The sequence below is a fragment of the Anser cygnoides genome, chromosome 14, assembly GCF_040182565.1.
Source record: "Anser cygnoides isolate HZ-2024a breed goose chromosome 14, Taihu_goose_T2T_genome, whole genome shotgun sequence".
NCBI classification, from domain to species: domain Eukaryota; kingdom Metazoa; phylum Chordata; class Aves; order Anseriformes; family Anatidae; genus Anser; species Anser cygnoides.
In genome coordinates, this window is record NC_089886.1 from 370,097 (window position 1) to 394,812 (window position 24,716).

Here is a 24,716-nt window from a genome sequence, read left to right on the forward strand (position 1 = left end):
TAACCCAAATTGCCCTTTTCCCTGACAGCTAATTGTTTTCCTACTGTACCCTGGAAACAGTGCTGCAAACCAGTGTATGTCAAACATACAGTTGGGATAGCTAAGGCTTGTTGCTGGTAGTGTTCCCCCACCGGAGGCAGGACTCTTGGCTGGGTCAGCAGTGGATGATGCCTGTCCAGCAGCTCCCTCGCTGCTTTCCTGCTGCAGCAGGAGTCTGAAGGGAAGTGCTGAGTGAAAAAGAAGGAGACTGGACAAAATGGCCTTCTTCCCCAGCCACACAGCATAAACCTGTGCCAAGGGGCTGCCTGTCACCCACAGCCTCTGCACGCTTTTGGAGGCTGTTGTGCGGAGGTGAGCGGTGGGGTTGAGCCACCTCCATGCTGCATGGAGGTCTTGGGCATGCAGGACAGAGGGGCATGGGGCTGGTGGTGTGAGTGGCCTCTTCAGTGGTACCAGGGAGCCAGGGCTCTGTGCAGCAAGACATTGGTGGTGTCAGTGGGCTCACAGGACACTCACAGGGAGCACAGCAGCCTCACTGTCTCACTTCTCTCCTGTAACAGATGGCGGAGATGCATGCTGTGCCCCGAGGCATGTATGATGGACCTGTGTTTGATCTGACCGCCACCCCCAAGGGGGGCACCCCTGCAGGGTCAACCAGGGGGTCCCCCACGCGACAGACTCCCCCCATCAGGAACCTCCATCAGTCGGGGTTCAGTCTGTCAGGTGAGCACTGCAGAGGCTGGGCTGGCAGAATGCAGTGCCCCTGGAGTGGGTGGGGGCTGAAGGGGGGGGCAGACTGCAGCTATGGCAGTGTCAGCGCAGCACCAGACCCTGCTCTTGCCACACGGGTCTGCTCTTGGAGGAGTGTCTGCAGAGACGTTCAGGCCACTGCTCTCAGCGTCCTGCCAGAGTTGGAGGCAGAGCAGGTTGCTGCAGGCTGCCAGGAGCCCTTCAGTTAGACCCCAGCCTTACTGGTGGCTGAGTCCTGTGAAGAAAATCCTTTCAACTTCACTTTCCCTCTTCCCTTTGTTCTTGCCCTCTGCCAGGTACCCAGATTGATGAAGGTGTTCGCTCTGCCAGCAAGCGTATTGTTGCGCCCCCGGGAGGCCGCTCCAATATAACCTCCCTGAGCTAAAGCTCCACGCCGAGAAGGAAGTAATCCCTGTACAAGCAAAAGAAGAAAAATGGTACATTGGTGTTTAAGAAGGAAAAGCAAATAAACCTGTTCTGAAGAATCAGTAAGCCTCAAGCCTTATGTTTCACAAATGCTACTTGCTACCTAGCTTTAAAGATGTTGCTTCATTTTGTTTTATGCATAGCCTTAAAATTCTGTTATTGTTGTTGTGGGTTGGGATGGGTTGTGTTTTTCCTCTTCCCTTTTGTATGCATGCTGCTCAGACAGGTTGCTTGGCTCAGAGTCCGTTGTTTGTGTTGAACACTTGTGGGATGCCACTGTGTGCGAAGGTGGGGAGGACCGTCATGGGCACTGGCTGGGCAGGGTCAGGGGTCTGTGTCGTGTTCACCCAGCTCTTGTCGGTGTTTCACCATGAGGCCCACGGGGAAGCCCGAATCTCTCTGTAACAGCTGTCACAGTGCCTCATGTAAGGTATTTCATGACTTTGTACACTTTATTAAAAAAAAAAAAAGAAAAAAACAACTGTTCCTTCAAACAATTTGTCTTTCTGGCTGGCTTTTTTCATCTCCAGGCTGCGTCTGCTTGCCTGGCCCTTGGGAGAGCAGGGGCAGGGGAAGCTGTGTCCCGTGGGTGGGTGCAGGGCTCCTGGAGCAGCTTTGGGCTGTTTGAGCTGAGGGAGCTGCATGGCCAGAGGGAATCCCTGTAGGTATAGGTGTTGGGGACTGGTGTAGGTGTTGGGACCATGTGGCTTCTTGGGCAAAAGCAAAGGTATCAGCAAAACAGGTTGGTGCAAGCACTGTTGAAGGTCTGTTCAGTTTGTCCACGTAGTCTCTGGCTGCAGCCTGACCTGGCCATTGTGGTCTGTGCCTGTCACTTGTGCAGTGACATGGACCAGCTCTGCACATCACCGTGTTCAGGTGTTCCCAGCTGCAGCTGGTCTGGAGGCTGTTGGCACCTGTGAGTTAAATGCTTCCCTTCTATGAAGTGGTGTTTGTCAAACCAAGGGTCACAACCTTTTAAAGCTTGCAAGGCATTCAAAAAAACTTGGTTGTTTTTTAAATATTACAAAAAATAAGTGTCAATTTAGGCAGTGCTAAATAAATACACTTTTTTTGGGTCAAGTATTTGACCCTGAAATATTTATTTTTATGTGCCTGCAACTCAGACAGGACAAGTTATCTGTGCAGCAGTCCTTCAGGGGCCATGCCAGAATAGTTGAGCTGGGGTGGGGAAGACTGTTCATACTTGGAAGTTTTGTGAACCTCTGCTATCAAATAATTTAAGATTTTTCCCTGTTGCCTGGTAGTGATTAAGCTGAGACTGTGCCTCTGAGAGTAGAGATTGTTTTAGAGGTCTGTGGGGAATTTTTAAAGATGCAATGTTCTCACTTAACTGTTTGAGGAGGTTTGGTTGTTGGGTTGTTTTTTTGTTTGTTTGTTTTTGGTCAGAGAGTACACCAGTATTGATGCAGCAATAGCTGTTTGCCCCATCCAGCAGCAGTTTCCTTGTCTGGGTCTGTGGTGTATGAGCCTGTCTGCTGCGGCACCAGGGTGAGGTGACAGGTAGAGCTGTTGCCACATCCAGACTTGACCGAGCCCTCCCAGACTCTATTTAGGACTGGGCAAAGAACCAACTTACTGGTGAACTCATTCTGCTTGTTTTGCAGCTCCATGGACAGTAAAGGGTAATTTTTCCCATTTGTTTGTTTCCATGCTAGCAGCATACAGTGACACTGCTGCACTCCCAGCCCTGTCCACATGCTGTGCTGCAGCTATGCCAAGAGCCTGACCCCAGCAAATAAAACAAAACAAACGGGCACAGCGTGTGGGTGAAGGTAATGACACCTCAGTGAATTGGTGCAATCGCCCGGAAGACTCTGGCCAGCTGCGCACAGGAAACGGGCACACTGCAGAGAGTGCTGCAGCCCTTGGTCCCTGCAGCTTTCACCCAGAAGTGGCTGCACCTTGCCAGTGCATCCTCATGTGACAGCAGCAAACTGCTACAGTCCCCTAAACCTGTGGGGCTGCTTGTCTTTACTGTGCACATTGCCATGGCACAACACCAGGAGAAGGATGCTCAGTGCAGGCCAGAGCAGGCCCCTTCAAGTCCAGGGAGCTGCCGATACCTGCCTGTTAAAAAAGATGTCAGAGCCTACACCTGCAGCTGATGCCACTCAAGTCTATGTTACAAATTACTGCAAGAGAGGCCAGGTGGGTGAGAGGAGCAGAGAAGCTGTCCTGCAGGGGGTGGAGTTGGCAGGGTGGCAGTATGGAGGCTGACCCTGGAGCTGCCTTAGCACAGAGGAACCAGAGCAGGGTCCCCAGCACATTGCACCACACACCAGACTGTCCAGAGAGCCCATTCCCCCTGGCAGCCTGCATGGGATCGCACACAGCCCTGCTGCAGCCATGCTGGGCTGCCCCAGAGATCTGCATCCCCCCAGGGCTATTCCTGGCTGGGAGGGCAGGCCTGATGTGACCCACAGAGGGCTCATGGTCTGGTCTGCGTAGGGAATGTGTGGCTGCTGCATGCTCAAGAGGAATGGAGACGCTCCTCTCCCAGCAGTCACTGGGATGACGGCTTGCTTGTGCACATGCTTAAACCACACATTTCCCAAGGTGTCCCAGCCAGCCATCATCTGATCAATGAAAGATGGCTTATTCACATATCAGTCTATCCGAAGCATTTGTGAAGACCATTGGAAGGTCCACTGAACACAATCTGATTTTTCTTCTATGTTGGAACAGGGCAAAATCCACAGCTTGAGAGGCAGAGGGAGTCTTCATCCGGGAGAAAAGATTTAAACTGAGAGTCCAGTAAAGTCCTAGACAGCACTAGGCAGGAGGAACATCCACTCTGCCTTGCAGTGCAAGCGACCTCAGACATAACATTGGCTTTTGATTATCTGGGAAGGAACCTTTCATTTGCTGTTGTTTTTATTCAGTTAATCAGATTTAGCCAGAGAGAGAAAGACAGGAAGGCACAGGGGATACAAGAACACCTCTGGGCAAATGGGAGGCACACAGTTCATCACGCATTCATTATATTGCTGAGATTAGGAAAAATGTTGAATAACAAGGTGAAAAGTTGGGTCTGCGAAAGCATTTAAATAATAGCATAATTCCCCGCATTACCATAATAGAGATGCTTTGGCCAATCACAGTCTTGGCAAAGGCTGCACCAAGGGCACAGCTTTTACTGCAAAGAATAGCTGCTTAAATCAAGTATAAAATCAACTGTAGAGAGATAAAAACTACACATTCAAATTTACCTCTGATGTTGGAAGCCACAACCCCATCAGATTCAGAGAGCTGCAGCAGTTTAATGTGATGGTGAATGGATTTTTCAGGATGACCTGGAAAAGCTTCTGGATGCTGCTTATTTGCCAGTACTTGGTTGTTACCTTGTCGCTACCTAATCTGCCTGTGTGAGCTGATCACCCACCAGGCCAGCCCAGCTCTGTGTGAAATGGGCCAGGAAACAGCGTGGTGAGAGGGGGGGCTTCACGGGAAACCTTTGCTGCCCCCACCCAGGTAGGGAAGGAGTTGGTCACCACCTCCAGCCCTCCACAACCAGACTTAGAGGATGTTTGCAGGAGACCTCTGCAAGCAAAGGCCACTTTCCACCTGTGCTGGTGGAGACCCTGCAGCTCAGAGCTGCCTCTTCTGCCTGGAGCAATAAGCTGAGAGCCCATGCAGGAATCCTGGCCCCTGGAGAGACAGGACCCACAAATGCAGCTCCCACCAGGATGAAGCTGGCAGTAACAGCTCTACTAAGGGTGCACTCCCAACCCTTCTGCTCCTGCTGGTAGTCGCCTGGCACTCAGCCCCAAGGCTGCAATACCGGCTAGCCAAACCCGAAAGGAAGAGTGCTGAGTGGCTGAGTCACATTCCTGCCACCAAGAAAGGCAAAATAATGGGCTCTGATTCTAATTGCTGGTGGCAAACTGCTAGGGTATCCCACAGGGCCTCCTCCACACCCAGCTCTGCAGGAGGGTGGGAGGAGGCGCAGTGGGGCTGTGCAGCGCTATCAGGGTTGTTGTGCTCAGAGGTTGTTGTTCTGGCCATCCTTATGCAGGCAATTCGCCAGCGCTGCATGCTCCTGGGTTTTGCTGTGCTGGTGTCTCACCCTAGGGCAGAACAGGAGGTCAAGCTGCAGGAGGGCCTGGCACTGCCTGTGAGCTGCCTGCTCCCGCACCAGCCCAGCGCCCTCCTGTGCAGGCTGCTGCTGGAGGATGATGGTTGCCCACCCATGGAGAAGACCCAAACTTCAGCAGGTCCATTATGGGCTTGGGACCAGCCTGGCCATGCTACAACTAAGCCTGCAGGAGCACCATCCTCTGCTCATCCCTGCCTGCCCCTGTCCCTGCCCCTCCTCACCCCACCCCTGGTGGCAGGGCAGCATGCAGGGTGGGGGCACTGAGGACTTTACTCAGGAGCAGCAAGGTGGTGGAAAGGGGAAGAAAGTCCTTGCTGTGGACACTGAGGCCTGGGCTTGCACCTCATTGTAGCGGCAGCACCCCTGCCACAGCCCTGGGGGCTGACGTCCACACATAGACATGAAGTTTCCACGCTGGCAGAGGTGTGCGCAGGGCACCTGGCCTCAGCCCCAGGAACGGCGTGTGGGAGCGGGAGGCAGCGACGGCTCTGGAGCACCTGGCCCAGGAACGTGCCTGGCGCCGGGCTCTATCACCAGCTTCTGGTCCTGCCCTCTGCAGCTCCGTGGTCTGGAGGCAGGACTGGTAGTACCACTAGAGATGAGAGCTGACTGCAGGACTACCAGTAACAGCCCCCGCAAGCCAGGCCATGAGCACAGGTTGTGGCTGTGGGCCTGGCCCCCTCCCTCATGAATGAAAATGGCTCGTCAGTCCCTGGCAGACAACAGCTGAAGCTGCATTCACCAGTGTCTTTTTCTCAACAGCTTCCTCAGTAAGCTTCTAAAACCCAATCTGCAGTTTGCTGAGGTGGCCCAAAACCCGAGTCTGCCAAAGTCTTTGTCATTGTGCCAGCATCTGTTACACTGCCTTTTTATCAATACTTACTTTTCTCTGTTGAAAACAATGAAGTCCCTCTGGAGCATCTCTAGGTGCTTTTGAAGATGGTAGGCCTTTCACATTCGAATAGAAAAATAAAAGGATGAGGAATAACAGAATAAATTCACAGTTGAAACAAAAAGATTTCACAAGGGCAGCTTCAAGGATATACAGAGACATCTTTAGGTACAGAGCATCTCCAGCACTGCAGCTGGGAGAATGGAATTACAACTCTCCTCACAAAGAACTCAGTAGGTATACATGCTCCAAATTACACGTATATCCACAGGGACTATTGCAGAAAAACCTCAGGCTGCAAAATCATAAAACCACTCACCACAATGAAGGGTACCCAAGAGTTCCTGCACAATGCAGGAGGGAGGCAGCAGCTCAGGAGCTATTTCATGCTCTGTTTTGTGGAAGGTCTACATGAAAGAAGCCATTCAGATTCTGGTCGCTTGTATTAACTGTGTAGAGAGCTGTACTCCCAAACAGGCATACAGATCTTGACTCAACACAGCAAGTTATCCAGGCCCTTGCTATTGGAAAGGAAAATAAGCACAAGGTTCCAGTGCCAAGGGAGGGCACGGCACACTGGGGATGCATGAGAAAGCCAAACCTTATGCAGGGTCAAGTCCTGAGTTCCCAGTTGATTTTTAATGCTGGGGGGCTTTGATCAACAAGGCTCCTTTTTGCAGATAAACACTTTTCCAAGTTAAGTCATCTTTAAACATGTTTTCTCCTATTCCTTCTTGAATAAATGTTCACAATTCATCCTGGCTTCATGAAACCAGACTGACCCACTCTCTGAGGTCTGCTCACTGCACAGAGCTATTTGTAACTCGCCCTTGGACAGTGCTCTGGCCACCCTGCCAACTCCAGAAGCAGAGGAACAGTTGCTTTAAAGGACATTTGCTTCCATTGGTAACAAATAAAAAAGAATCGGTTTTGTATTTGAAAAAACTATGACTGGGGGTTTGGTAAAATATTTAAGATGGTCAAAAATGCAACTGACCTTTTCATAACTGTATTAAAGAAAATCTCAGTACCGTATAGTTAAAGGGATGAGGAAGAATGAAGCTTTCTTAAAGCCAAATCAATCTTCATGATCTAGACAGGAAATTCTGGCATTATTGAAGCCAGTAAGAGTTTTGACACCAGTTCCTGACTAGCAGAATATTTCAAACCCAGGACTTTGCTAAGCTCGCTGATACCAGCTTGTGTGTTCAAAGCACTACCTCTTCCTGGGCTGCTTCTGGCCCTGGAAATGTTTTATGTTTTTGCAGCACCTGAGACAGAACCAAAGTGAACAGAAGAACAAACTTCTACCTAAAAGAATCTCTCCAGCACCACAAAAACTGTGCAGTGTCTCTGGAGCATTTTGCGACTTAGATACACCTAACTTCAACATTTACAGGTTACCATTCCCCTCACTCCCCACTCCCCCCAAACACACACACCTAACTGGAGATTTTAGAAAAGCAATAGTATGTGTTGGTCCCACTGCACCATTCTGAGGAGTACATCTGGGTAAGGAATGAAGGAGGCTCTTGGGAGAAAAATTTGCCTGAAGGAATAAACACAGTCTGTCTAAACAGTCTGCTGTGGTCTTGCTAAGCAATAGTCAGCTTTCATGGAAAATGAGAGACTTCTCAACCATGTGTATGTACCTGCTTGCTCTCACCTGTGAGGAATTGCTTTTGCTGGTGCCTTTTTCCTTTTTAGCCAAGCGCTTTTTTTTCTTATGAAGAGGTTTGGATTCTAGGATCATTTCTTCAAGTTCAAAGGTTGGGTCACAGTTCAGTCTGCCTTTCTGGTGGGGAGAGAAAAGTTGCCTTAAGTGACTAGTGCCTGTCTTGAAGAGACTCTCTCTCATAAATTGGAATGCATCTGGGAACTGAATTTTGTAAAAAATGAACTAATTACAAATGCACACGTAGCCAGAACACCTGCTGTACATCTTACATATTTTATCAGTTTCCTCAGCCAGCGGAACATTGTCAAGGTGTGTCTGCATCATTTGAAAAAACACTTGCTCCCTTTGTGCTTTCTACTTATATTCAACCCGTTGGCTGCTTCAAAGTGACAGCGAGGACTGTGTTTCTTGGCTGGGCTGTACCTCTCTTGGGAAGGTGTACAAGGTCTTGTAAAAAGGGTTTTAAAGCAATACACATACAAGCACCACAGAGAAAACCACTGACAGAGGGGAAAAAACAAGCAGCTAAATATTCATAGTTTAGCCCTTCTTTTGCTTGGCTCCAAGTGAAAAATAGTTAGAGCAACTCTGCACAGAACAATCCTTAGATTATTTTCAAAAAGGGTTATGTTACTCGTGTGCTGCTTAAATCCAATTAAAAAAGGATCAGAAACACTAATTACTGTATTTGTTCTTTTACTATGAACAATGGGCTTGTTAGGGAGAGTCATTACAGGAAGAAACAATTATCATATAATGACTGGTGATCTCCAGGCTCCTAATGAATCTATGTCTGCTTATTATTATTATTATTATTTTTTTTTTTTTTTTTGCATTTGGAGAGCTGGTTCTAAACAGGGCTGCTAAGAAAAGTGGTTCAGTGCAGGATGTCTCACAAACAATAGCATCATGTATTTGATCTGACATGTCAAGGGTGCTTATGGGCATGTAAAACCAAGTCTGTAACCAGAAATTCTGATAATATTACAAACAGAGCAGATCATCTTTGGGGCACCCATACTTTATAGTTACCCCCCCATTAGTCTTTATTACATACACAGGAAAGAGAAAATTCTGCCCTTGCCTCTTTTCCCCTTTACCTTAGGACATCTGATGTTTTTGTGTAAGACATTCCCACTGTGATTTGGTGCAAGGTGCAAGGGCAGCATGTTACAGGAACTTTGACACATTAAAAACCTTTCAAACTTAAAAATTGCCTTACTGTGGGAATGAATTCTGGCATTATCCTTTTCTGCAGAACAGCATCCCAGTTTACATCTGACAGATATGGAAAGTCCTGGATATCTTTCAGCTGAGAAAAACGCTTATCAGGATTTGTCTCAAGCAACTGCAGTGAAGAGTGAAATGCAAGAGGTTAGAATGAGACCCCAAAACATGAAATGAAAGATTAGGTACATACAAATGTCTGTGGTGAAGTTATACCGGGTAAGAGCTAGAGAAGGGAAACGATCAGATTTTTGAGTATATGTGTGTCCATACCTGCTTTTTCACAAATATACCAGTTTTGCCTTTGCTAGCTAATGTTACTGCCCCTGCACTCTGTTCAGGTACCCAGGGAAGTGCAGTGGCAACAGCATGTGGTTACAAAGGCAAGGAGGTGCTCAAAAACATCTTTGTCATTTGTACCTGAGGACAAGCTTGAGGCCTGGGTAGGTCTGCCATTTGGGTTAGACCGTCGGTTTACCCCATACAACCAGGAGATCGGCACCAGCAACCAAACAAGTGCAAGTCACTTCTGCAAAGGGGGTGAGATTGCTAAAATTGTTAAAACACGTAAGCTACAGATAACTGGGGCAAACAAGCAAACTGAAGCTATTCAAATGTTACTTGTCTGCCAAAGACAGTGGTGAAGGCTCTGCTGAATAAAGCTCCAGGAAATAAAGCATGATTAACAATGCTGCATTAATACTGGGTGTTTTCAATGGCTGTCTTGACCTTCACCAGAATACACAAGTAGCTCACAATCTTTAAATCCATTTATTCTCATTTTTATTAATGACTTTTATCATCATTTTAGGAGCAGGAGCTGAGGTGGCACAGTGACTTTAAACAATTTGCCCAAGGTTAAAAGAAAAAGCATTTGTTACAGAATGAGGAACTCTTGCTTCTGCTTTCCAATTTTAATAGCATATCAGTAAACCATCCCTGTTTTCTAACTCTAGTCATGGAATATTAGTATGCATCACTCCATTGTGAAATAATGGATTCACACTGCTTATTTTCAGATTTATTTATTTATTTATTTTAACAGTGCTGTAGAAATTGCTTTTGTGGAAGGAAATGATTGAATATTGTCTTAAAGATCGAGGATTCAGCATTGCATAAACTGCTGACTATGTACAGCACGCAGGAAAAATAGACAATCTGCACCTTCTGGACCCCTTCGAGTCTCCATCCAGTGTTAGTGCCTGCAGCTCAGTTGTGGGAGGCAAAAGCTATGCAGAATGTGTGGTATATACAGACCAAACAATAACATCACTCACAGTCCATTTCCTCCTGACAGAACTCAGTGTTTAAGTCCTAACATGAGTGATGCAGGTCTGCTAGGAATGATATTTTGCTTTGAAGCTTAATAAATACAAAATTTCACAGGAGATGTTTCAGCCAGGAAAATACCCTAGCTGGCTTCATATATAATACATATGGATATCAGAGCAGATGCAAAGGACACTTGGAAATTTAAATTGTGACATTGCATTATTTATTCACAAGGGAGCCTGTATGGCTTGCAGCATGTTGTGGTCCAAGGGAAAAACCTCTAACATAAAAATGAATAATAACACAAAGGACATCTGCAGTAAATATACCTATATTACTGTTAGGCTTAATGAAATTCCAGCTCCATATAATTTTAAGTATATTGAGATATTCTTCAGTTTCTGTCTTGGAAATATGCTGTGTTACTGTCTCAGCAAGGAATTGATGTCTTGTTTCCATTAAAGAGTTTGAGAGCGTTTCATTAGAGAGGACAAAATAACACTTCTCTCTACTATTTGGAACAAAACATGATAAGTACTATTTTATTGCTTACACTTATTTGAAAATTAGAAAACTTATTCACCCATTTTCTAAAATTTTCAGCTAGTACTGTTAAGCAGAGTTTAGTACTTCAGCTTTGCTGCCATTGTATGCATACAGGGTCTGATACTGACAAACAATAGTTTTGCTTATTGAAGATAGTTTCACTACAAACATGATTTTCAGCTTCAAAATTCCAATAATGATTTTGAAGCAATTTTGATAATAGCTTATTAAAAACTAATTACAGTGGTGCATAAACTTCATGACATCAAAGGATTTCAATACTGCCTTCACTTCACTTATTAGCAAAAATGTTTTTTCATAAATCAGAAATTTTATGCATTTTGGGGGGGGGGGGGCAAATTTGTGGACACATATATCAGCATCTACTTCTAAGTTACATAATTCCCGACAGACAAATTTATAGGAGAACCTTTGGAAATCAAGACTGCCTGTGTCCTTAGGAGAGATGCATTAGCAGCAGCCACAGTTGCCAGCACAAACTCTATCACCATTAGTCCAGGAAGCAGTACTGTTAGTTGATTATTACATTAGTGTGTCTATAATATTAAAAAACTCGGTATTTATCATATAGTACCATCTGAAAGTCACTGACACTAGGTCTGGATGCAGTTTGCAATGAATCCCCACAATTTAGTACAAAGGCCAAAGTGCCCAGTGGAAAGACTTAACCCATTCCAGCAGGCTCCCAGCTATAAAATATCCATGCTCCTAAGCTCTCTGCTTCCACAGCTGCCCTCACCTTTTTGATTAGTGTCACCATTTCCTTGGACCAAGCAGCAGGGTACATTACTGAAGCTGTCTTGAACACATGAGCCATTTCATTTGTGGAAGTGTTGGAGCGAATATGATATGGCCTCTGTGAAAAATGCAACAAAGAAAGCATTTTAATGCATCTTTTTCCAACTCGTTTGGAAATCTTTTTAGAACAAGGTAGCTCCATATAAAATCTCTTTGCACATTTCCCAACTCCTCACTGAAAATCTCTCGCTGTAATAAACAAAATAATAATGTCAGGAAGAACAATAATAATAATAACTAGATGTTTAAACAGCATGACAGATAGGAGGCAAAACAAAAATTAGAGTCGTTAACCAGCTTTTGTTTACTTGGCCTTGTCAACATTTGTATCTTGAAGGACTATGAAAAAGGATTTTATAATATAGTGCTGCCATTAAAGCATTCCCAATATTCCTGTAAAATGCTCTTCTGTTTTCAGTTCTTCATTCACATTGGATATAACACAAGTAAAAAGAAGCAGGATTTCTGCCAACTATCAGATCATATGAAGAAATACTGCCCCAAGAGGGGGCCACAAGCCCCAGGTATGACACGAGGCTGCAGAATGACCTACAATACAGTGGCACAGCAGACCGCAGCCTGGGCTGTCCCTCAGGACCGCTTTGTTACACATGCGGGCAGGGATGGAGTCGGGCTGCCCGGGGGCAGTGGAGCGCTTAGGGAGCTGAATCTGAACTGGGCAGTATGCAACTAGTGCTAGCACACAGGTGGCCCAGGTCACCTCCATGTTTAGCTCCTACCTACAGCAAAATTTCTGTCTTGCTTAAAAAGACAATGTGCAATGAAAGAGTGTTGCTGTTTGGGAAGATTTTTAATTCCCAGATTTCCCAGATCTTTACAGTATTTGGGTGGGGGTGAGGGGGGAGGGAGAGGAATGCTGTTAAAAATGCATTTAAAATAATAGCTACAAATTGTGAGATAAAATCAGGTGCATTGTGCTTAACACATGCGGACACTAGATGGACCTCAAGGTCTCCTTCACTTCCAATACAGTAACCACCACTGAAGATACCTTTTATCATGGCTGTGACATGATGTCTGAATACTTAACAGCACTTCTACTTCTATCTTCGGAAATAACGCCATCAAGTCAAAAATCAATGTGATGAACAGTCCTACAATTTGTTTAAATTTACAAATAGAAAATTCACATATTATGTTAACATTTTTAAAGTTACTCAACAGTTCAGACAACAATGTCCTCTTAATGTGTACTAACTTGATCACTCACAATCTGTTCTCTATATTTATCAAATTTATTTTTAGTCTTTCTGCAAAGATTGATTGTAGGTTTTCTTTAAAAAGTGTTTGCTCTTACTGAAAGAAGTCTTCTAGCCTCTCAAGATTTTAAACCACCTTTTGCTTAGGAGAATATAATTTAAATAATTTTATTCAGCTTTTTACACAACAGTTCCAAAACACTGACCTAATCATTTGTCTACCAGGCCCCCAAATCTTACCTAGGTTAGAAGCAGAACATTCACACAACAGGCATGAATTATACCTAATTAATAATTTACATGTTGTGGTTTGCTTTTGCTCAAACTGCTCAGTCTTATCGGAAAAGCAACAAGATTTTTTTTTTCCATTTTTTTTTCTTGCAGGATGGGAGTTCAGAGTCAACTTCATTACAGACCAAACTTAAGGATTTCTCACTCATTAATCAGATGGCTCCACTTTCCTTGAATAGTCTGTGCCAATTGAGAAGTCCTTGGACACTGTGAGGAACTGTCACAATGAGTTATTCTGTATTGCAGTGTTTTCTCTCTGAGCTCTTAGCTGTGATCACAAAAGCTCTGATGAAGATTTTGTTTCTGCTGCCTATACTGTAACAAACTTTAAAGCATTGAATTTGGCTTGGAACTTTCATCCCTGTTATAAGGTATGAACCTTTCCAAGAGAGTGCTTAAGGAAAGAGGACAGACAGCGACAGCAGCCGTGTGCGCCGTACCCGGGCTCTGAGCAGCTCATAGGCAGTGATTCCTAGTGACCACCAGTCCACAGCGAAGGAATAGCCAGTAGGTTTTGTGGAGTTAAACATTTCAGGTGCTGTGAAATACAGAAAAGAGATTATTTGCCTTGCTGCAATCTGGAGTGGAGATCAGCAACACAGAATGAACACCTCATCCAGTGACACAGAGAGCAGCCCCGCTATTCTGCCTAAGACATAAATTAGCATATTACCCTTTACCACTTTGCTGATCATTTCTGTGTTTTTCTTCAAAACAATGGTATGTGACTGGTAGATTGGCCCTTTACCAAAATACAGAGGTGGTGCACAAATTTAAGCATGGCTTCCTTGCATCAGTTTATTTTTGGTCTTAGTCAGGCTCCACAATGGTTGTCTCAGTCTTGCAGTGCAGAATGATGCAATACTGAGGAACCAAGAGCAGAGAGAAGACCAAGCACCTGCCTGCAAACCACCCGAGCCCGCGCCATGACAAGTGCTGTGCAGCACATTGCTGCTGCTCCCTGCAGCTGGATGCGAACACCTGCTGATCCTGTGACCTGCTTTGCTCTCAACACCGTGCTTCAGGGCAGAAATGGCATCTGACAGAGTTGACAGCACAGAGGTTTAACCCAGATATTTGCCTGCCCTGGAAACATGCACACTTTGAAATCTTGACCCTGCTGCCTAACTACAGGTACAATTAGCATGGTATGAAACATTTTCTACTGTGTTAAAACCCAAACAAGCATTTCAGGTCCTCTGAGCCTTACTTTCCCTACCCGTGAAATGGGACTGAATGATTTCTACTCCTAACGGACTGTTGCAAAACTTAATTGATGTGTGTAAATGATGGGGTGGCCTTGATAAACGGTGTGACTTGAATGTTCAACAATGACAAATACAATCCAACTTATGTTGATTACAGGATGCTTTATATAACTCCCATAACCACTTAGAGATTTACCAGACCCAGTTAATTTCCTATATCATATAAAGCACTAAAACCTCTCACTGTTCTGGTGCAGGGTGCTTCCTGTGCTGCTATGCTCCCAATCCTGTGGTATCTGAGCTCCCCATAGCCCCAGCACATGGATCTCCTCAATGCTCCTCTGTTCTCAAAGGCAGAGAATAATAATTGACATTTTCTGCCACAGCGCTTTCCCGTTGCTCCATAGTAAATATGCTCCAGAATAAGGAATAACCCTAATTCTCTGAATCTAGGCACAAAATTGGACTGAATATCTTCTCGCTTCCCTCAGAAAGCCTCTCTGCTCTTCAGCTAGTGCTTAGTAGATGTCCATGTTTGAAAGCTGTTCCCTTCCCACTCATCTCTCTTTGCTCATATTTAAAGTACTTCCATCTGGTAGAAACTAAATGCAGCCTCACACAGTGAATGAAAGCAGCTCTTTAGAAGCATTAATATGCAGCATAAATGTAGACATAGTGTCAACTGCACTCTTGGAGATGAAAAGCAAATTTTAACTGAATGAAGCCTAAGTACCACAGCCTTTTAGGAGGAAGTTACCATGCTAATACGAAGTGAGCGGAAGCACAGGCTGAAATACTCCCTCTCTTCCTTAGGTAATAAATTTCCCTTTTGAGATGAAGGGAAAAAAATACTGTGGTTTATTTTATGAGTGAGAAGAGAGGCAAGAACTGCTCTAAATAAAATGAAAGCAAAACCAGGGAGCAGTGACTTCTTTTTGTGCATATTTTCCCTTTAAGATGATTGCACCAGGTGATGCAAAGGTGAGAGGTCACTTTGGTCCTTATGATAAAAAGGAGAATGCTGGGTTCCTCCCCTTCCCTCAGGGATCTGGCTTTGCAGTAGCTGTATGGAGGTCTTGATATTTAGGTCTGGCAGATGGTCTTACTCTGTAAGAAAGCTTTTTGTTTTGTATTTAGTGTTAGCTGTATAGAAAACCTTCTGAGTGGTTTTGTTTCACTTAGGAATGTCACACTCTTGCTTCACCTAATACGAAGACTTTTATGTGTGATATTTGCACAAGAGCTCTTTTTGCATTCATTTGGGACATTTCTCTGCAGTTTGTTTCCTGCATGCTTCAGCCTTGATTCATCCCAGGTAGGTCCATGGTGTTCTGCTTTATGTTTATCAGCTGTGCTTGTGTGGTAAGTATCCAGTAGGTCTTTTACTGCCTGAATAGCCAACTTCACTGGTCTGACTAGTAAGTAAGCCTGAGTAAGGCTTTCGTACTCCTATTCTAAAGGGGAAAAGAATAAGAAGAACTTATTATTTTTTTTGAGTAGTAGGGAAAGAAGGTCTGCTCAGGGAGCAAGGACTGTGTGTCTTTCTTCCCTGCACGTGTACTGATCTGCTCACAAAAACTGTTCCTACACCTGGCCCACCGCAGCAGTGGAGCGATTGACTGCTCCAGAGCCACCTTGTCCCAGAGGACATCTCTTTGTGCACCCCCACAGCTGCCAGAGCAGTTTTCCTGCCTGGAACTAGCTCCATGCCATTGCCTGGAGGCTAAAAGCTTCATAAAAAATGCAATTTTTAGAAATCAAAGAAAGAAGAGGAGAGGGATGGCTTGTAACCATAACAACCAACCTGGCTACTCAGCTCCATAGGGACCCGGAGGCTGGTGCCCAGCTCCCACAGTGAGAGTGCTAGCTCCATGCGCCACATGTGGCTGCCTCCATGGTCCTGCAGAACCCTGTTGGGGCTTGCTTGGGACAGCCAATTCCCATATCAACAATAGAGGGACAACGGGAGAGGCTTTCGGAAAGACTGAAATATAGGCTCAGCGTTTATCTCCCTTATGTGGAGGCCACATTTGCACCAGCTGTGCCTCCTTTGTGCAGATGGGGCTTTGTCCCTCACCACTGTGCTCTGCAGCCCCCCCCCCCCATTGCTCTGCTGGTGTCTGGCACATGGGAACAGCAAGTCCCCATCCCCTCACCACTCCTAAGCACAGGGTGAAACTAGTTTTTAAAGCAGCTAGCTTATATAAAATGCAAATTATGAGCTAGTGATGCAGCAGTGTAAGGTTTGTATTCAGTCCCTCACTAAATCAGTACAAGCCTTTGTGCTTCACTTCCTTTCTCAAGGGTAGTAAGAGTGTTTCATCACAAACAGAAAGAAAAAGAGATCTGTGGAAATAAATGGTTTGCCCAGGGAAGTGGTGGTGTCACCGTCCCTGGGGGTATTCTAGGAAAGGTTGGACGTGGCACTTAGGGATGTGGTTTAGTGGGTGATATTGGGAGTAGGGTGATGGTTGGACCAGATGATCTTGAAGGTCTTCTCCAACCTGAATGATTCTATGATTCTACTATTTCATGACTTTGCACTGCTTGTGACATGCTCTGAGATCCCAGGCATGTAACTATCTTAATTTATCATCAAAACTAAGCTGTACAGCACGGTACAATGCTGCTAGAATTAGTGTTTGCAATAGGCTTGCTTTGTTCTGCTGTGTGAAGTTGTTGCCTGCCACACCTCCTCCAGCTGCATAGGGGTGTGTGGGGGGGGGACCTCTGCAGCACTAGCTAGGTAGTTTCTCACGTCACACAGAAGTCTTTTGTTACATACCAGGAACAAGAATTCAAACTTACATCACAAAGGACTTCAGTTGTATCCCACCACAGCTGACAAATCAGGCCCATAAAATGGGAAGAACATTTAAAAAAAAAAAGGCCCATAAAATACAAGAACATGTAATTTTAATCAGTTCTTACCCATATAAGGCTTTGTGCCGGCAATTGTGGAAACTTGCATTTCTTTAGTCAGCATCGTGGCAATATTGAAATCAGTGATGTGCACGTGTCCTGAAAGAGAGGTTAATGCATGAGCAGATTTGTTTTAATCTTACACAAGAAATAGTCTTGAATCAGAAACTTACAGTAAAATACTCCATGGAAAGGTATTTCCAGGAAAAAAAAGTTCTTGTGCCAGAAGTTACAGAAAATATTTCAGCTTACAGGTTGCTTACAGATGTATCTTGTTAGATGAAGTATCCCCTTATTTTGCTCTGGAGAGCAAAAAAAAAAAAGATTGGAATTGTCCAACTAGTCACTTAATAATGATTGTTTTTTACAAAATTTTGGGAAAAGAGAACTTATCTCTTCTTACCGAAAAATGTCAGCTTATTTTTTTTAAATCCCTGATGTTTTTGAACAATAAGTATGTGATATTTTTAGGCTATGTTATATCTTGATTTCTTATAATCTCATGAGTTCCGTGCTGGTATAAAACGATATGCTATCAAAAAAAGGTCTCTTCTGATGAAGGTCATTCTAAAGGGAATTTCCCAACCATTCTCATTTATTTCTAGCCTTAGCTTCATAGCTTCATTTTGGTGCTGCTGGGAGACTATTTTTTTTTCCTGAGCTCAGATTCTAACCTGTTTTAAACTGTAAGTGGTTGGAAGACGAAGAGAGGAAAAACGGTTTTATAGACATTATATACCATGTTTGTAATCTCTTCAGTGATCACTTCAGAGTAGTTTAAGAATCAATATCCTCTTCTGTTCATAGAACCAAGTGACCTTTAATGCATGAATAATGGAAACAGTTGCTGCAGGCTTGAAAATAAAATGTAACTTTCAGGCAGAGACTTACTGTGGTTTGGGTTTGGTCTGTGAAAGGACATGGAAGTACTAGCACAGTAGCACAACTGAATGGTGACAACCACGCAACATTGTCTTGAACATCACCTATTTATGCCCTTGATGGGAAAGTGGGATTGCAGTAAAATGTGGAAAAGCCCATATGGGAAACAGAAGTCCTGGGTTTCTGGTCAGTTAGCACTTCCTCGCTTTGCGCTATGTACTTTGTGCAATACGCATCTGCCAGCACAGAGAACTTTAGCAGGTAGGTATTTATCTGCTGCAAATATGAGGGTGACCAGCATAAAAGGGCAGAGATGTGCAGTCTGAGTGTAATGTCAGAAGAAAGAAATGAAGTAGGAAGTATTACAAAACTATAGGAGACAAAACATTCTCATTTATAGTTTGTAAATGTAAATTCACCAATGCTTATGTTTTAATAGTAACTTTAGTATAGTAGCTGTAAAATAGGCACCACCTGGAGAAAGAAAAGAAAAAAATCCTTGAAGCATCAGCTTATGCTGTTCAGGAAGCCTGGTGTCCTGCTAGACAGATTGGGGCTCCCTGACTGCATCCCAGGTTGGTGACCCTGGCTTGTGCAGGGCGAGGACCTGCCTCAGAAGTGGCTCCCAGCTGAGCTGAGGGCTGGAACCTAGGGGAGCAGCAAGTGCAAAGCCTGTGCCCAGGAAAGGGAGGAATGGAAGACATGGAATAGGTCGCAGCAGCAAAACCACATGAGACTGCTACAATGTGCTTTGTCTGCACAGCCTTCATCAAGGCTGCTCAAAGCACAGCACCCTGTTCCCAATGTTTCCATGGGAAGCATGTTTTATTGTGAGCAACTAGTGTCTTTCAAAAGCACAACATCAGCCTTTTCAAAGTTGAGCTAAAGATAACTACCTGACATGGCCTATTCTGTGGGAATTAGCAAGCCTCATCCTCTTGAAAAGACAAGTAAGAAATCCTGCAAGATGAACTTTGTCCACACCTGTTGGTGCACTGATACTGCTTTCTGCCTCCTGGCACAAGTCAGCTTATTTTAATGATGTTTGCATTTAGAGAGTATTTTCCAGTGTTTTCAAGTAGGGTTAGCAGTGGCTTTCTAGCTACTTGCTGTTTGTTGATCCCAGGTACTAAGCACCTCTCTTATTTTTCCTCCTTTGAGGATGTCTTCAGAATGGAACAAAATATATATTACAACAAGCAAAAGATCCTTGCACAAGAAATCACTAATATCCCCTTGTAGGGTAGGAATATTTTCTGTTATCACTGCTGCAATATGCACAACTGCTGCTTACAAGCTGAAAAGGAAACAAAAAGAGTGGATGTGATTTGCAGGGATACGAATGGAAATACGTCCTCCTAGCTCTTGTCTGCTCTTTTACTTGATGTTTTTGTTGTTGTTTGTTTGTTTGCGAGCACTTAATTTATTACTGCTTATTCCCTAAACTCATATCAGTGAGCAGACTAATCATGTACAGCAGTATGGGCAATCAATGCAAGGCTGACTTCACTGAAGTGAATTTCTTTGAACCTTGTGGGTTAGTTTAGCCTAATTCTTCTGATTAAATGCTGATGGTCTTTTCTTCTTCCTGACCTCATATGTTTTCTCTTAAGGCACTGAACTTGTTTGCTCCTGACAGGGCTGGACTCATTATCAAAACCATCAGAAGTGCTGTATATTGAGTTTTGCAGACTCATCACCCTCCTCTGTAATAACAGGGGGTGGCTGAATTGCTGTTGTTTCCTTTACCACAGAGAACAAATGAAAGTGGCTCTTACCGATGGAGATGCTATGACAATACTTCCCTCAGACATTAGCTTCAGCAGCTAGAAATTCACTGTTGTTTAATTTAAGTAGAATGACATCACCTTCCTATGGCTAAAAGTTGATGCTTTGGTAACAAGCACCTGTTATTTTGTCTGGATACTATGAAACATTTAAGGAAATCTTTACAATTGGGCCTAAATATTTGTTATGTGGGAACAGTGATACAAGTTTGCCTGCTGCAAGTGCCTGATCTAGCTGGGAAAATTCGGGGAACAAAGTACAGTTTGTGATACCACCTAAGAAGACTATTGCATCCATTGTTCCTGCCTGTGTCTCTTCAGTGATAGGTCCACAGTGTGTAAAGCACTGGAGCCCCCCTCACCCCTATGCCAAATTAGCCATGGTCAGGGTGCAAAATGTACCCTAGTGCAGGCACATCCAAACTGTGAGTCTGGCAGCTCATAGCACAGATGTGCACACAAGTGCAGCTTCTCTACAGATGTTCTAGGAGTGGGATCAGACTTCTGTCAGGACCAGCCTGCTACGCATCATACAAATTGGGGCACAGTCAACATCTGGCTGTATGTCTCGAGGGACAGGGACCACCCCTTTGTCAGGCACCAGCCTCCTGTCTTGCACAGAGCCCTGGTGTGCACAGCTCCAGGCACTGCTGCTGGGCATGCACGGGGCAGAGGCAACCTGTGTTGCAAAGACCATGTCTCAGCCACTGAACTTCCACCTCCATATCAGCATCTGGCAAAGATGAACACATCCTTCAGCCCCTGCCAATGAATTTATCATCCAGCTTTTCAGCAATTTCATATTCCATGATTAGGCTGTCTCAATCAGAAAAAGGCATGTACTGCTCACCAGGACAGCTGACTTGCTAACAGCCCCATCTAGGTCAGACCTTTCTCTGCACCCATGTGCTTGTAGGCTGTTAGTCCCACCGACACATAGATTTCCTTAGTAAATTTGTGATGCTTGTCAGGCCCAAGTTTGAAGGAAAAAAGAAAACTTGAGGTCCCTCTGGTTAGCCATGTGAACTGCTGGAAGACCATGTGTGGGATGAGCATGCCTCTCACATGCTATCTTTCATTGCTTTACAAAATCAGCCAGGTCCTTGCTTCCTTTGCTTTCCACAAAATAAGCGGCATCAAAACACTGGGGAGTACTTGAAAGAAAAGGATTACTTATAATTTTCTTGTCTGAATATGTCCTCTCTGTCCTTGCATTGTTTTTTCTTTCATCTCTGTCTCTCATTCCACTTTGTGGGGAGCTGTTTTGATATATATGAATCATAGAGACTTATTAAGAATTTAATATTCTAAGCATAAATATCCCCTTCTCTCAATGTATCCTTTAAATGATTCACTTGAAAAAAAAAAAAAAAACTTGTGATTTGTTTGAAGTTAGCCCACTTGGGAACATACCAAATCATGCCCATTAGACTTCAGGAAGAAGGCTCGGTGTGGTGTGACAGGCTGAACGTTACATTGCTGAACTGCAGCATTACAGGTCCGAGGGGACTGGATGAGCAGAGACATCAGCTACTGGTAGACAAGAGGGGAACACTGGGTGCTGCTGTTGAGCTTTAGGGTCAAACTCTAAGCCTCGTGTTTTCTTGATTGCTCAAAATCTCTAACTGTATCCAGTTTCTAAATGTAATATTTCCATATAATGCCCTGTTATGCATTAGGGCAAATAACTTTGTTATTAAATTTAGCATCTCTTACTACATAATTCCTTCACCATTCTAGAATACCTTTTGTGGAGGGGAAAAAAAGGTTTCTCTAAATTCAGATAACATTTTAAAGAATGTGAAACTATAGATAGTAAATGTTGTTGAGTATGGGGTCTCTCAGACAGAATGTGCTGTAACTTAATTGAGGTTAGAGAGCAAATGCCACAAATTAAATATCTGGGACCTGGCAGTTAAGCTCCTATTACAGCCATAAGCTCCCATCACATTCCTGTTGCCACGTTGGCATGAATTCACCCATTTTAGTACTGCTCTAGAGATCCTTTGGGTAGTGGAATAAGAAATAATATTGTACAAAGCCACTACAAGGTTCTTGCAAAAAAAACCTCTCAATTTTACTAGAGATATAACTGAGCTTTTCTTCAATTTTATTAGACAAAGGACCTTGCCAAAACCTCCTGAGGAATTAGTCGCTATTCCTGGAAGCTGCTGTCTGTTATATATTCTTTTATTCCCAGGTGAGCTGTGTTGTCATTGAGCCAAATCGATAGACTTAGCATTAAAGGAGGAAATCACTTTGTGCTTGGAATGACTGTTGAAGGTGGTCATCTACTGAAGATTTTTTCATTATGGGACTTGATCCAAATCTGTTATCTAACAACTGCTTTATTTACTGTGCAGAAAGACATTTGTCCTATATTCTCCTTTACTTATGGCTCACTTCAATTTCTTAGTTGAAATTGATAGGGCACTACAAATGTCACTGACCAGATAGACAGAGGCAAACACCTCAGGTGTGTGTTATGTTTGTGACAGTCAGCAGCAGGGTGACATGTCAGTGTGGAGTCATGAGAAGCACCGGCACTATCAACAGTCTGAAACAACCTCCTACTCAAAGGCTAGGTGATGTGTGCAAGGGCTCCTTTGTCCCTGTCAGCAGTCAACACCAACAAAGAGGGCACTGCACTTTGCAGCAGACACAAAAGTCTTCCACTGGTAAACACGGGAGGTGAAGAGTGACAGCAGGGGAAGGCACTTCACAGCTGGAAGGTGGGCCAAAGGGCAGAGCTGAAAGGCAAGAAGGGTGGAGAGATGAAAGATTGGAGTCTGACTGTTGAAGGCTTTCAGGTGCTTTATGCTCTGAGGGGACTGGTCTCAATCAAAAACGTTACGAAAACTGATTAGCAGATTGCACGTGCTTTCTGAAAACAGTTATGAAAGCCTGGTGAAGGAAGAGGAGAGGGAACGGGGACCTGCAGCTTTGTTCCATAGGGAAGGAGACACAAAAACAAGCACAACCTATGAGGTTAAATGTAGATAAACATACCCTGATAAGAGCTGCTCAGGGGACAGAAGTTGAAGTGTGTGCACACAGCTTTCTGTATGCATGAGAGAACACATCTTCGGATGAAGATGCAGCAGGAAAAGAAATAGAACAAGAAGTCATAGTCAGAAGGACACAGAAGTCGGGTACATTCACAGAAAATAACTCTGAAACCTGCAGCAGACAGTTAAAATATCTCAGTGACTAGAGAATAGGCTCAGAAATCAACCCAAATTGCAGTGTCATTACGGAGTTTTGTGGACAGTGTGCTGCTGGGCTGAATGCAGCTGCAGAGGCGTGCAGCACCTCTCTTCCCTTTGTTCTTCCCTCTTTGGCAGAAGGCTGACCTACATTCCAGTGGCTCCCACTCGGGTGCCAGCATCGCCCTGATCCTGCAGTGTGTTGGGGAAGCTGCCCAGGGTGCAGGGGTCAGCCTGGCATGTCCTGCCCCAGCAGACACTGCCAGCCTGTGCTGGGAGCGGCTTCACTGACAGCTCCTCAATAAATAATGAAAGTAGGGGTCATATGTGAAGCTAGTAGAGCCTGGGCTCAGGTGTTCCAGGCAGGCCTAGTTACACATGAGAACCGTGTCAATTCTGCAAGAGCATCAGCATCCACATTAAAACCTCTGAAGTTACAATACATTCAGATAGGCTGCACTCCTGTACTGACATTTTCTCTTGAAGTGGCTTACTGTCATTGCTAATGAAGATTTCTCGCAACAAAACAGTTATATGGATTTTCAGAAAATAACGTGACAAAATGCTTTTTTAATGACTTAAAAACTGATAAATATCAGAACAACTCTTCATGGTGGCTGCTTTGCCAGGACACAAGAAGTGTCCAGAGATAGCACAAGACTATAGTAAGGGTTTTTTCTGAGACAAGACTAAGGGAAAATTTATAGCAACATCTGTAATATACCCAAGCCCAAACCTTCAGAGCTCCCTCTGAAAGTCAAATGCTTGAGGAAGAAGAAAGTACCTGAATGAAGATGATCTGTTCAACCATAATACAATCTGTTCATGAGCATACATTACATACAGTCTGTAACTGCATGTACGTTTGCATTCAAATGATTACATTTCAAGTAAATTTTAAGCAACAGCAAAGGTCTTAAAATAAGGTTTGTTAGGCAACTGGTCCCAAGTAGCATGGAATGCATCAAACCTGCCAATGACTTCTAGAGATGTTTTTGAGTCAGTCAGAGGAGGTGTTGATTAAACACTAATGCACCCTCAGAAATAGCACCGCAATGAGGGGTGCATAGTGCCCTGAATGTACATGATGCTGCTGCTCAGAAAGTAAAAGACATCAGCCAAAACACAAAAGGATATTTCCTGTTCCAAACTGCTTGTGAACTGGGAGAGAAAGCAACACAGAACGAGGAAAACAGCAAGCACCTAAACTTCAGCATGGATGTACTATTTCTGTCTCTACTTTTACGCATATGCATGACCACAGAGAAGTGGCACTTACCATGCTCATCCAGCAAAATGTTGTCAGGCTTGATATCTCTAAGAAAGAGAAGAGAGGAAACAGCTATTAGCTTACAGAAGTGACATAAACAAGGCTGCAGATACTTTATGAATACCCAAGCTCTAGAGGGACCTACTTCAATTATGCCCTAGAAGGGTTCTTTGCTTGGGTTCTTCAGCTCTAATGTTTCTGCA

At 44.3% G+C, this 24,716-nt stretch overlaps 2 protein-coding genes across 4 annotated transcripts in view; one reads left to right on the forward strand and one right to left on the reverse strand.

The window, feature by feature from the left end:
- The window catches only part of DPYSL3 (dihydropyrimidinase like 3), a 57,085-nt gene extending 55,847 nt beyond the window's left edge, over positions 1-1,238 (forward strand). For all 3 annotated transcript variants that reach the window (XM_048057240.2, XM_067005420.1, XM_067005421.1), the window contains exons 13-14: positions 561-723; positions 1,047-1,238. In XM_048057240.2, the coding sequence (XP_047913197.1) occupies positions 561-723; positions 1,047-1,135 (252 nt within the window). In that variant the 3' untranslated portion in view covers positions 1,136-1,238. The remainder of the gene's footprint in view (positions 1-560; positions 724-1,046) is intronic.
- Positions 1,239-4,780: 3,542 nt separating this feature from the next.
- STK32A (serine/threonine kinase 32A) overlaps positions 4,781-24,716 on the reverse strand; it is a 32,457-nt gene continuing 12,521 nt past the window's right edge. Inside the window, exons 6-13 of the mRNA XM_067005423.1 lie at positions 24,523-24,560; positions 17,378-17,467; positions 13,679-13,776; positions 11,669-11,785; positions 9,086-9,211; positions 7,852-7,980; positions 6,177-6,241; positions 4,781-5,264 (exon numbers count right to left, since the gene is read on the reverse strand). Coding sequence (XP_066861524.1) covers positions 5,180-5,264; positions 6,177-6,241; positions 7,852-7,980; positions 9,086-9,211; positions 11,669-11,785; positions 13,679-13,776; positions 17,378-17,467; positions 24,523-24,560 — 748 coding nt within the window. The 3' untranslated portion in view covers positions 4,781-5,179. The remainder of the gene's footprint in view (positions 5,265-6,176; positions 6,242-7,851; positions 7,981-9,085; positions 9,212-11,668; positions 11,786-13,678; positions 13,777-17,377; positions 17,468-24,522; positions 24,561-24,716) is intronic.